Raw genomic sequence first — 13,359 nt, forward strand, 5'->3', positions numbered from 1 at the left:
CACACCATTTAGAAGATGATCGGGCTGGGACAGAGCCTTGTGATAAAGAGGTTGGAGAGAGGCTGAGGCAGATCCAGCTGATGAATTCCAGCCCCAAAACTGTTCAAAAACCGCCAAAATGCACACAAAACCACCAAAAATATGTTATCACTGATCAGTATTTATTTCAGTATTTTTACTTTACCACGTTTTTCTTTCCTACTATGTTACGGTTGGTTACATTTACATACAAGAAATAAACACCGGCTGCCGAAGAAATGGACACATCGACCCCATTGGAACTCAATTGAGACAAGTGAAGCCCATTTTTAGCGATTTTTAGCACTTCCGTTTCTGACGCGCAGACTCAAACTAAGCTTGATGACGTCAGCAACCTGTCTGACAGATGTAAAGGTGTGTTCACGCGGCCTTGTAATTCCTGTAGTTACGAGATTCTAGCTTGTAAAAAGCATTCACGTCCTCGTAGAGATCGTAGTTACAGCTTGTAAGCTGGGAGTTTTCTGAAAGCTCCCAGATGTACCACGTGGGCGCTTGTACCACCTGACCACTGTAGATTCATTTAGGCGTTGATAGTGGTGCCATGGAAACGCATAATTCCCAGTCCAAGGACCAAAAGGACGTGAACAGCTCCGAATATAACGTCACGTGTTGTCATTTCAAGATTCCGGTAAATACGAGGTGACGTGAACGCAGCATAAATCTTCTAGTAGCTGTCAAGCGGCAACCTCCCCCAGTTTCTCGTGAAGCCAATACGGAAGTAACTTAAACTGTGATTCATCGACTGGCCGCTAGGGACAGGCTGCAAAAGGGAGCAGAATCTCATTGACCATCATGTTAAAATAGCCAAGTTTACAGCAGAAAAAAACATGTTTACACTCTGGTTCACATTGTGTTTTGGTCTATACTGCTTATTTTGTCCTTCATGACAACTCTGAGGGGGGTGAATTTTTTTATAACTCATCCGTTTAAATTATATTAAGCCTTAAATTTCTGCATAATTAAGGGCGTGGTCACTTGAGGGACAGGTGGATTGGCACTGCTGTCTGTGAGCCGTCATGTTACCTCAGCTAATAGAGTGCCCCAGGGATGACGCGTTTTTGTAGGCAAAACCCGGAAGCGAGTTAGCATTTTAGGACTTCCGGTTCCAACGCCATAAAGTCTATGGGTTTTTTGAATGGGTTTTTGCTAAATCGCCTGAAATAAGGTCTGTGGTAAACAAAGCCTCTAAATACTTTCACGTTTTGATCTATGACATAAAACACACCAGTTATAACCCACTTGTGATTTTTTAAACTTCTACTGCGTCTTCAAATCGGCGGTTGCTAACAAATTGCTAAAAGGGACTACTTCCTTTGGCGGGGACTTTAGACGTCATCATTAAAAACGGGACATTTGGACAGCATTTCTCATGAAAAAGTGGATAAGTATTCATACACAGCGCAGATCATAATCAGTGAGCATGTTTTTAAATAGAGTTGTTTTCTAAATAAAGTTTGAGGACGCTTGGTGGTGACGACGTTGATCCGCGACCATGGTGTGCTGTAGTCCGTTTATAGCCTACTGTTAGCCTTTTATATCTGACGACTTTATTTAGGCTTCAAAATCTATAAATGTTGTGTTAACTTGTAAAGATTATCTTGATAGACAAAACGTGTAAGTGTCATAACCCTTTGTTAAACACAGAGCTTATTTTCTGCGATTTTCCAAAAGTCTATGGGAAAAATGAATAGGCTTTCAGTCGAGGGAACCTGCGCGCCGCTAACTTCCGGGTTGGCCTACAAAAACGCGTCATCCCTAGGGCACTCTATTCCAGCCGCTGAATTTGGCATCTCAGCCGTATTTGTGCCTTTTTTCTGGATTATTTTATACAATATATGGCTTGCTGCATACTCGAGACAGATGTCAGTCTGTGTACATGTGCTCGCATGCGGAACACACGTTGTTGGATCGTCGTGGCATTGGCTAAAAGTTTTGTTTCTGAGATTTACTACAATGACAATACCAGGAGGATATACAACTCCGACAGCACTGCTTGGATATAACTAAAACTGCTGCACTATTTTGAAAAATTATACTTTGGACACGTGCTCATTAGTTTGAGAGAACATTATACAGATATCTGGTACCTATATATGTACATATAGAGTTTTACATTATAAACGATGTTTTACGTTTTGAAATGGACATTTTACCCAAGTGCAACGGATTGGATTCATCTCGCGATTTCTATTTCATTAAAGGTATGAAGTCCCAGTTGATTTTTTTGTGTTATTTGCACACCCCACACAAATTAATTAGCCTACTGGTGTTAGAGCATCTATAACGTTATCTTAAAAATCACTGTAGATTGACAGTAAACCTTTAGTACTTTCTAATGATATTGTTATCTTTATTAATATTTTAGATAGTGTCTAAGATAGATAGCTAGGGCGGGCGTGGTTTCAGCAACAAGTCGCATGGGCTCCAACTACGTCCCGCCTCTTTGCCCATTTTCAGTTATCCGTGAGTGACGTGCGGTCACGTGCAGCTAAGATGGCCGCAGCCTCATTTTTGCGTCAAAACTGCTGTTCAGAACTCTATGGGTGACGTCACGGACACTACGTCCATATTTTTTACAGTCTATGGTAGCTGTGCGTGCAAACTGCCATCGTTAATCTTGCAGAGACGGCGAGCTTGAGCGGGGAGTTCTTTGGCGTGAGTGAGCAGGAGTAAGTATTCTGATTAATTATTTTGTATAGTATTTTAAAATGTAACGCCAGTACGCCATATTAAGTTAATGCATACTATTGCCTGCGAGCTTCTCCTCCTGTCTGTACGGTAATTTCTCTACTGTGCGACAGAGAGTCGAGTGGTTATGACGCAATCGTTAGCCTATTTTTACAAAAACTGTTTCTACGGGGCCATAATGTAACATAGAAGGTAATGGAGCCCTTTATACGTTGTCGTGTATCTTTAGAAATAAATAATGGACAAATGGAGTCTTTAAACGCCTCAGATGTAAAGTTATTCGCTGTCAAAGTGACGCCAAAATGAATGGGAGTCAATGGGACGCTAACGCAAGTGAAGTTCTGCTACAAGATGGCGGCACGCGGCCGACTTCAACTTCCGGTCGACTTCCTTGGGTACTGAGCTGCCGAAGCATACATAAGATAAACCGCTTTAGGTGCATTAGCGCCACCTTTTGGACTGGAGTGTTGCCCTCCTTATAAATAAATGACGCCATCAAAACCTTATGGCGAAATGACAATATCCTCCACACACTCGTTTATAAGGCGGCCTCCTGTATCTTTGCTAGTCGATTTTATTTCATCCAGTGACATGATGGGTTTTAACTTCATTCAGGAGATTTTGGGTAACTGCACAACTGACAGACTTTGAGCGCACCGCCAACGGTGTGTGTGTGTGTGTGTGTGTGTAACCATAGCGACAAAACGACCAACTTTAGGAACCTGCACTTAAGCCTATAATTTCGTTTTTAAAAATTTAATTATGTATTTAAAAGTTGCAGAATGGATTAATTTGGAGACTCTGAAATCGGCAGAGATAGGCAGGCAATGCAAAACAAAATCTGACATTGGGAAATAGTGAGGGGCTGGGCCGCATTAATGCACGGGCTTACCTGGGCTTAAGCCCAGGGCCCCGGGCTGAGGGAGGGCCCCGGTGATGCCGGAAAAAAATATAACCGCATTTTATAATGTGATGACTGTCCCTTTAACATCGCTTTGATTTGAATACATCTGCTGTTCTGCGCGTGAAGTTCATTACGACGCACCGCGTCTAGCAGCAAGCAACTAATGGTACGTTCAAGTCCTCCTGGGAAGTTCGTATGTACGTGGTGGGAAGTCGTGTGTACGACGGTAGGTGCGTTCAAGTCACTTTCGTCGGAGTAAGATGGCGGTGTGCCTTCTCTAAATTAATTACACAAAATAACAACACTTCTGCTTCTAGAAAATGTAGAGCAAAGAATGTGCATTAGTTGTATGTTGCTTTTTTATGTTTTTAATTAATTTATGAAGCCATTGTAAAATTTATTGTTACATATTACATTTTTATATTGTGATGCTATCGTATTTTTGCTGGGAATCAGCTTACTTCGTTGTAAATAGAAAAGCCTGACAATGTCACTGCTAAATACCTGCAAGTATTGTGGTATTTCGCTATGTTTCTGACTGACACGCCCCCAACTCGTACAGATCGGAGCTTACAGAAAATTACGAGCTTCCCACTGGTATTTACGACATTGTGGTGGCATTCATGTCGGTTCTGCTCGTAAATACGATCTTTCCGACATGACTTGAACGCACCATTAGTATCAGTATCTGGGCAACGCGGACAGACCCAGTGGCGCTGCCTGTGTGCGTACAAAACTTTTTTTTATAAACTTTTTTTTTAACTTAGCTGAACTGATTTATGGCTTTAGAACGCCATGTCATGCATCAAGACGCGAGCGCAACGGTTCTGCACGTCCTTCTAGCGCATGTTTACATAGAAAAACAAAGAAAAAGTAGCGCAGAAAAGCGCGTTCTGTGTGAACAGCCCCAAAGAAGACAATGTGTTCGAATTTTAAAGACGTGGTGCGGCGCTACGCTTCTCGACCGATGGCGACCCTTCACTCACTGAACCCTGCAGTCGTCAGTAGTCCAATAAAAATACAAATCATGCAAAAATACAGTTTCTGAAAACGTTCAATGAGGTAAAATGTTGAAATGTTGAAATTAACAATGAACAATACTTTTATTAACCTTACAGATGGAATCTTATTATAAAGTCTTACCATTTCCCTGGATCTTTGGTGTAAACTCGTAAACGCCCCCCTTTTAAAAATTTTGCTTCCAACGCCCCCCGATGTTCACTGAACGCCCCCGTTGAGAAACACTACTCTAGTGTATGAAAACAGGCTGTTTTCTGTTTTCATAAACTAAAGACAATAAACAGCGTGCACTGGGAAATGGGATGGGATTGTCAAATGACACATCCCTGTAATGCTCTAATGCAGTAAAACATTTTGGGACCATAAAATAATCTCCCGAACTGCTGTCAAAATCAAACAATAATAATATATTTAAATTTCAAGTGTTTTCAATCATCAGAGATGAAAAAGTCGAAAGTAGTTTGTCACAATTGCCTTCTGAACTTTGTTATTGTGGGTCACAATGAGGGGCTACGGAAACTCTAAAGGGACATGGTGATGGGAGAAAAAAATATGAGATGGAAGGATAAAATGAATTTTAATGCTTTTGCGTTGTCTCACAAATGTTTCCTGTTCCCCCAAGAAACTTTGCATTCACTCTCAAAATTTGAGTTCTTTGCAAATTAAAGTAAAGTTTCTTGGGGGAATGTAAAACTTTTGCGAGAGAGAACGCAAAAGAATAAAAAAAAAACTATTGTTCTCCCCTTTCATTTTTTCCATCACCATAGCCATTTAATGCCTCCGTATAGGGGTCTGATTGTTGAAAGGAAACTGAAAATGGAAGGGGATGGTTGTTTATGTTCTTTTCACTCTTCAAATAAAACACTTAAAGTGACCCCACATTACCTCTTCTACCTGTTATTCTTTGCATAGCCTAGCTAGCAGTCTACATTGTGAAATGTGATCCAACCCTATTTTGCTTTGAAAAACCAGCACAAAAGTAATATGGATTAACTGAAACATGGTATTTCTAAAGATAGTTCTGATCCTGATTAATATTTTTAAACAAATGGTTCCAGAAACTGAGTTTAACACCCCCAGCTAAATGCAAAAGTCTGAGTCTCTCTGTATCGCTCAGGCTGCACTGCAGTGTCTATTCACGGGCGCAATCCCATTACTGATCGGCACGGGGGCTTTGACCTGCTCCGTCTCCGACCTGGGCCGGTTCACCCCTCCTTAGACGACCTGGTGGTCCCGGGCTCCCCCAGGAGCACCATATCGATACCGAACTTAGTGCGGACACCCGATCGACATAGTCCACTGCAGCCCAGAACCCCTGAACTCAAGCGATCCTCCAGCCTCAGCCTCCCAGTAGCTTGGATTACAGGCGCGCGCCACTGCACCCGGCGAGAGCTGCGAGAATCAGCGCTGCTACTGAATCTAGTGCGCTCACAGCGACCTCTAGTGTATGAAAACAGTTTTACATTTTACAGACTCATTTTACAGTCTCTTTAGTAGCTATATTGTTAGCTATACTGCTTTAAATTAGTTTAGCACAATACACAAAATCAAATAATAGCTGTTTAACCATATGTAGGCACTAGACTGAGTCTTCCATCTACCATAAGAGTAGCCTATTTATTTGAATCTATTCTCATTAATTTTAATACTTCTGATTTTTTTTTAAATAAACTGATATTAGTTTAACCAATTAATCATTTGTTATATCTATAGATTTTCTGCTTGTTTGAACATTAAATGTGTATTATATTTGTAAAACACTATCTTACATTTGTGACACATATAATAAAAAATAATGGATTGTTGTACATTTATCTTACAGAGTAGCCATAAAGAATAATATACTTTATTATTATAAACAAAGACTGGACTGGATTACTTAATTTGGCCAGTAAGGTCTTTATTTTGTGTTAATTTTGTTGTTGCTATTCAACTAAGAAGAAAGTGACACCTCTAGCAGTTCAAAACGCTTACACTGCGTCCTACACCTTCCGTATTCAACTTATGAAACAAGTGTAACTGACATGATGTCAGTTCTCATTTCTTTCTTTTTAAGTTGAATATAAAGGTGGTCTGGCAGAAGCTAGTTATTTTACTTTGTAACGTGTTAAATATGGATATTTTTCTTACATAAACACATGCCTTCATTTGTGTGTGTGTTTGTTCTGGATTGTGCCAGACTTTTTACATTTTTTTTTTTTTTAATATTCCTGATGTTCCATTCATTCCATCCATTCATCCACATAAACTCCTCAAATCCAGTAAATTTGTTTTGCGTATTCCAAGTTCAAGTGCAACAAAAGTCAGAAGGTTTTGGACCACTCTGATGAACACTCAATTTTTAATTTTTTAAAAAAATATTCATTTTGGGTCAAAATGACCCGAGGAGAGGATGAAGAACGTGAAGGAATGTATGACTGAAGAAGGTCTGATGATAAAGAGGAGCCAAATAATGAAGAGCTTTGAAAGTGAGCAACAAAATTTTGTAATGGACACAATAACAACCTGGAAGCCAGTATAGTTGAAAAGGAATAGATGTTATATAGTCAGGAGTATGTGTACTGGTAACAAACCTTGCAGCTGAGTACTGAATTAACTGCAGTCGGTGAAGTAGTTTTTAAGGAACACCAAATAAAAAAGAATTGCAGTAATCAATCCATGATGTTACCAGAGCATTAATAAGGACTTCAGTACAATGCCGAGAAAGTGAGGAACGGAGTCTAGCAATATTATGTAAATGAAAAAAATTCAATAGGCCTAAGTGAAATATTATTAATATGAGAGCCAAAAGAACCAGCAAATCATCAAATATAACACCAAGGCTTTTAGGTGGAAATACTAACTGGACAGTTGCCAATAAGCAGAGTAAAAGACAGCATTTTAGAGATGGATAGACCTAGACCCAATAAGTTTCAAGTTTAATTTATTTCACATTTAAAAACAACAGGTGTGCTGTACATAGAGTCATAAAACAAACAACAACAAATCAAAGAGAAAAAAACACAGCTTTCAAACTGAATTAAATTCCAAAGAATAAAAATATGTTTTAAGACTATAGATTTAAAGGCAGACAGTGTCTGGGCCAGCCTGGCAGACAATGGTAAGGTAGTCCAGCAATTGCAAATGCACAATCTCCCCTGTGCTTCAACCTGCTCTAGCCAGAATTATGTGGTTGGCAGACCTCAGAGACCTTGTTAGGACGTGCAGTTGTATAAGGCCAGAAAGGTAGGTTGGGGCTTAACCATATAAGGATTTATAAGCAAACACCAAAACCTTAAAATCAATCCTAAAATGCACTGGAAGCCAGTGCAGGAAAGCCAATATGGGGGAAATGTATTCATGTTTGTGCATTCCTGTTAAAACTCCAAGCAGGAGAAAGAGGCCTGGCTGACACCAGCATAGAGGGTATTATAATATTCTAAACAAGATGAAAAAAAAGACATGTATAACCCTGTCAAATTCATTAAATGACAAAAAGAGATAATTTTAGATAAAAGTCTTAACTAATAAAAACTCTTTTACCACAGAATTTATCTGTTTATCAAATTTAAAGTCTATGTCCATTATTTTATCCAGATTTTTAAGAGGGTTTAGCATAGGGAAGTAGAGAGCGCAGATGTTGTTGGAAGGCCTTATAAGTACGGTTTGGGCCAAAAATCATGATTTCAGTCTTGCTCTCATTAAAATGGAAGAAATTTAGGGCCATCTAAGCTTGAATGTCCTTAAGGCAGTCAAAAAATAGTTTTAAAGAGCTGGCATCTTTTCATATCAGCGGCAAATAAATTTGTGCATCATCTACACAACAATGAAACGAAATGCCTAATGGACCCTTAATGGGAGCATTGGGCCAACAGCATTGGGCCAAGAATAGAGCCTTAGGCGCTCCACATGGAAGGGGTGAGACGAGGAAACAAAGTCTCCAAAGTGGACAGAAAAATTCCTGTCAGATAGATAGGACCTAAACCACTCCAAAGCAATACATTTAATACCAACGTGTTTCAGCCGATGATTAAGATATTAAGATCAATGGTGTCAAATGCAGCTGTCAGATCTAAAAGCATAAGAATGGCAGAATCCCCTGAGTCTGTGACCTTTAATAGATCATTAAAAACTTTTCAAACTTTTTTTGTGTGTGTGCTATGAGTTTTAAAACATGACTGACATTCTTCAAAAATGCCATAAAAAAAGATTGCAGCTGTATACAAACAACTTTCTCTAATATTTTTAAATGAAAGAGAGTTTAGACATTGCAGTGCTTTATTTTGCAGTAAAGTTGAACTTGTTTGGTTAAGGTGAGAGTTTGTTTATTACCTTTCCATTGTACTTTATTTGTTTTTTTTTGTTTGTTTTTTTTTTAGATTATTAAAATGCACACTTATTGATGCATAGTACAATTTCAGTTGTTACAATGCATGAGCTCCATCCATTTCAGATTCAAATATATTACATTTACCAGCATTTAACACATGAAACTGTTTACACACGATCTCTTAATGGAAAAATGTAGTGCAATGTGGAAATGTATGGCAGAAAATGTGTGTTTCCTTTCAAGTTGTGATATAAACAAAAAATAAGTAAACATGAAAAAAATTAAAAAGCCAAAATATTGATATTGAACTTTAATAAGGAATGCACACCATACATTTCCCAGTATAGCAACCCCATAATGTTACAACAGTTAATGGTAAGAAAGTTAATGTTAATGGTACGAAAGTCATTACATAACAATTAATGGTAAGAAAGTCATTACAGAGTGGTGGTACTTAAAACTGCACTTTAACCAGGACCATCCACTGCATTCACTGTTTACAGCCCACCTGCAGAGAAGAATAACATTTATTTATTTATTTATTTTACACAGCAAAATCTCTACAGTTAAATCAACTCTGCTTAGAGAACATATGGTCCCTCTCTAAATAGTGTTAAAGTAACACTGAAACAGAGTTAAAGTCAGTTGTGGTTTTTGTGTTTCTCTTTTCTTCAGTGATTCTGCTTGTTAACAGCAGGTGTTCATCACTAATGCTCAATCATCACTTAATTAATCGCTTAATTATCTCATTAACGTTAACTCTGCTTCAGTGTTACTTTAACACTATATGTTCTCTGCGCAGAGTTGATTTAACTCTGGGGATTTTGCTGTGAATATACATGGAAGATAGAGATTGTAATTACCTTAATTTTTGGACCTAAAAAAAAGAAAGATGGAAAGATACATGTCAAGCCAGGAAAAATTATGTAATATAAAACCCTTGATCTGTGATATAAAAATATGAACTTACCTACTGCCCTGATTTTCCAGGAGGCACCTGTAAGTGGCGATCTCCTGCTCCAGACGGCTCTTGATGTCCAGCAGTGCATCATAGTCTCTGCCCTGCTGCTCAATGCCAGAGCGCACCTGACAAAGCTCTGCCTCGAATGTGTCGATGTATTTCTGGTAGCATGCTAGCTTAGCACTGTACATAGCCTCTGTATCCAACAGTGAGCACTCCAGTGCTCCTGTCTGTGTACGTGATGAGAAGAGGAAGAAAGAATAAAGACAAATTTCCATTAATCCAAGACAATAAACTATACAGTTATTGAATAGAAACCTGCAAATACATTTTTACCTTAGATAACTTTTAACATTTAACATTTAGTTAAGCCTTTTTTATGCCTCAGATAATTTATTACCACTGCCTCTCACAATCCTTTTTAATTTCTTTCTTTTTCTCTGTCACACTTCTGTATTTCCTGCATCTCACCATGCTGATTTGAGACTGTAGCTTGATCTCCAAGTTCTGCAAATTACGTCGCAATTCTGAGATGTGTGATATGGAGGTTTCTAGGCACTCTGTGCTGGTGGAAGCATCTTTACACAGATCTGCCGTCTTAAAGAGAGTCATAAACGTACACATCATGTGAGCTATTTAACTCATGAGTCACTGAACTATATTGTTTCACTGTATTAATACCAAATCCAACAACAATTTGAAACCATTAGTCACAGTGTATGATGGCTAAATAGTGTTCACAATGTAGAGGAATTAGAAGTCTCACCTTCTCTTTGAACCAGCACTCCTGTTCTCTGCAGTGTTTGTTTATGATGGTCTCATAATGACAACGGATGTCATCCAAAACTTTTTTTAGGTCTTGCTGAGGAGCAGCATCCACTTCCACACACACTTTTGCATTTGTCAGCTGACACATTAGTGCTGCCACATCCTGTAACCAGACATGGCTCAAGCATTATGGCTTTAAGATGTGAATTCAAGTTATTGCATTAAAAACACAAAATTACAAAATTGTGCTTTTTGTAGTTTTTCAATTATTTTGCTACAGGCAAACCTCTACATACCTCCTGGTGATTTTTCTTCAAATATACCAGCTCCTCCTGCAGAGCGCAGATCTGCATCTCCAAGTCGGCCTTAGCCAGGCATGTCTTATCAAGTATGCGACGCAGGTTATCGACGTCAGCCTTCACACACTGCCGTATCGACAACTCATTCTCATACCTGATTGGTAGAAAGTCGGAGGGGAGTGAAATGATCATGTCTAAATGTAACAATTATCTATCAAAAAGCTATATAGCAACACATCTATAACTTTTGTTAAATCTAAAAGATTAGAGTGTGAGCCATTATTTTTCATTGTTTCCTCTATCAATGTCTATATGCTATATTTATAGCTGGATTACATCTGTTCAAATTAACAGCTGTATATGTATGTATGAACGTACATTTGCTTGCGTTTCCATTTTATTCTGTTTCTATTTGCCTAAAAAAAAAAGTAATATCCCTACTGTTTGGACTAAAAAGGAACACAAATTAGAGCTTATAGATCTTTATTAGTTTTCCACAATGTTTTGAATCAAATGCTCCAAAAGAACTACATGTGAAAATGTCTTTATAAAACTCACTTTATCCTGAAGTCTTCAGCAGCCAATTTAGAGTTGTCAATACGCAGGAGGATTTTGCCGTTGTTGATAGTAGCATCTTTAATCTGCAATGAAAAGCATTGGCTCATTTATAACTTTAAAACAAACATTATGTATTTGTTTAAAACAAAGTATTTTCTTATCACTTTACATTATGTTACTTAGGATTCTCTGCAAACAGTTTTTATACACAAAGCAAAGATATTTCAGTACACATCTGAATATGGATCAGAAATCAGTGCCATATTTATTACAATCTCAGACATCAGACACAATTTTTGTAATATATTTTGAAGATTTCCACCCTTAATTGTCTCTAATATTCCAAGTTATACCTTTTCCTGAAGGCAATCAATGGTGTTCAAGTAGCAACTGTAGTCTCTCTGGCAGATCGGCCCCTTCTTCTCATAGTACTCCCGGATTTGCCTCTCCAGTGTGGCATTGGCAGCCTCCAGAGAGTCCACTTTATCTAGGTAGGATGCCAGACGGTCATTCAGGTTTTGCATGGTGGCCTTCTCAGTCTTCTGGAGGTAGTCATAATCCCTTCCATAGCACCCTCCAGCCATGATTCTTGCACCAAATCTTTCACCATGTCCTCCGCTGAGCAGTCCACTGTGACATCTGTATGCTCCATCAATTCTGTGTGATGGACATGGGGAGCAAGTATTCGAACGAAAAGAGCAGGAAGAGATGCGCGTCCTTCCTCCAAAACCACAGCCATACACACTGTAGGCTTTGGGTGCAGCTATACCACAATGACGAGGAATGATTATTGACTTTGAGGTCATGGAACAGGTATTGGAGAAGGTGCTGGAGAGGGACTTGGGGCAGGTTTCAGAGCATGTCTCAGGGCAAGTTATGGAGCAGGTCTCAGAGCATGTCTTCAGAGATGTCTCGGGGCAGGTCTTAGGGAAGGTGAAGGAGCAGGGCTTGGAGCAGGTGTCTGAGCAGGTCTCAGAGCAAGTCTTCAGACAGGACTCGGGGCAGGTCTTGGGGAAGGTGAAGGAGCAGGAATTGGAGCAGGTGTCTGAGCAGGTCTCAGAGCAAGTCTTCAGACAGGACTCGGGGCAGGTCTTGGGGAAGGTGTCTGAGTAGGTTTCAGAGCAGGTCTTCAGACAGGTCTCGGGGAAGGTGAAGGAGCTGGGCTGGGAGCAGGTGTCTGAGCAGGTCTCAGAGCAAGTCTTCAGACAGGTCTCGGGGCAGGTCTTGGGGAAGGTGAAGGAGCAGGGCTTGGGAGCAGGTGTCTGAGCAGGTCTCAGAGCAAGTCTTCAGACAGGACTCGGGGCAGGTCTTGGGGAAGGTGACTGAGTAGGTTTCAGAGCAGGTCTTCAGACAGGACTCGGGGCAGGTCTTGGGGAAGGTGAAGGAGCAGGAATTGGAGCAGGTGTCTGAGCAGGTCTCAGAGCAAGTCTTCAGACAGGACTCGGGGCAGGTCTTGGGAAGGTGACTGAGTAGGTTTCAGAGCAGGTCTTCAGACAGGTCTCAGGGCAGGTCTTGGGGAAGTTGAAGGAGCAGGAATTGGAGCAGGTGTCTGAGCAGGTCTCAGAGCAGGTCTTGGGGAAGGTGAAGGAGCAGGGCTGGGAGCAGGTGTCTGAGCAGGTCTCAGAGCAAGTCTTCAGACAGGACTCAGGGAAGGTGAAGGAGCAGGGCTTGGAGCAGGTGTCTGAGCAGGTCTCAGAGCAGGTCTTCAGACAGGTCTCAGGGCAGGTCTTGGGGAAGGTGAAGGAGCAGGGCTTGGAGCAGGTGTCTGAGCAAGTCTCCGGGCAGCTTATTGAGCAGGTTTCAGGGCAGGTCT

The 13,359-nt window shown here is 40.1% G+C and overlaps 1 protein-coding gene across 1 annotated transcript; it reads right to left on the reverse strand.

Annotated features, from left to right (window-relative positions):
* Positions 1–9,926: 9,926 nt before the first annotated feature.
* On the reverse strand, positions 9,927–12,639 carry LOC125257087 (keratin, type I cytoskeletal 19). The gene is made up of 6 exons (XM_048173526.1): positions 11,900–12,639; positions 11,547–11,629; positions 10,986–11,142; positions 10,688–10,852; positions 10,393–10,518; positions 9,927–10,151 (listed from the first exon to the last, which is right to left on the reverse strand). Exons 1-6 carry the CDS (start codon positions 12,350–12,352, stop codon positions 9,927–9,929), a joined length of 1,209 nt encoding a protein of 402 aa, XP_048029483.1. The 5' UTR covers positions 12,353–12,639.
* Positions 12,640–13,359: the final 720 nt, after the last annotated feature.

The sequence above is a fragment of the Megalobrama amblycephala genome, linkage group LG21 (assembly GCF_018812025.1).
Source record: "Megalobrama amblycephala isolate DHTTF-2021 linkage group LG21, ASM1881202v1, whole genome shotgun sequence".
Classification (NCBI taxonomy): Eukaryota; Metazoa; Chordata; class Actinopteri; order Cypriniformes; family Xenocyprididae; genus Megalobrama; species Megalobrama amblycephala.

Bases quoted from the DNA above. Each gene is read 5' to 3' on its own strand.
- LOC125257087 (XM_048173526.1), bottom strand. From the start codon at position 12,352: ATGACCTCAAAGTCAATAATCATTCCTCGTCATTGTGGTATAGCTGCA. The intron at 11,630-11,899 runs GTATAACTTGGA...TTTTCATTGCAG, and splicing joins TTGATTGCCTTCAGGAAAAG to ATTAAAGATGCTACTATCAA. The intron at 10,853-10,985 runs GTATGTAGAGGT...GTCTGGTTACAG, and splicing joins TGAAGAAAAATCACCAGGAG to GATGTGGCAGCACTAATGTG.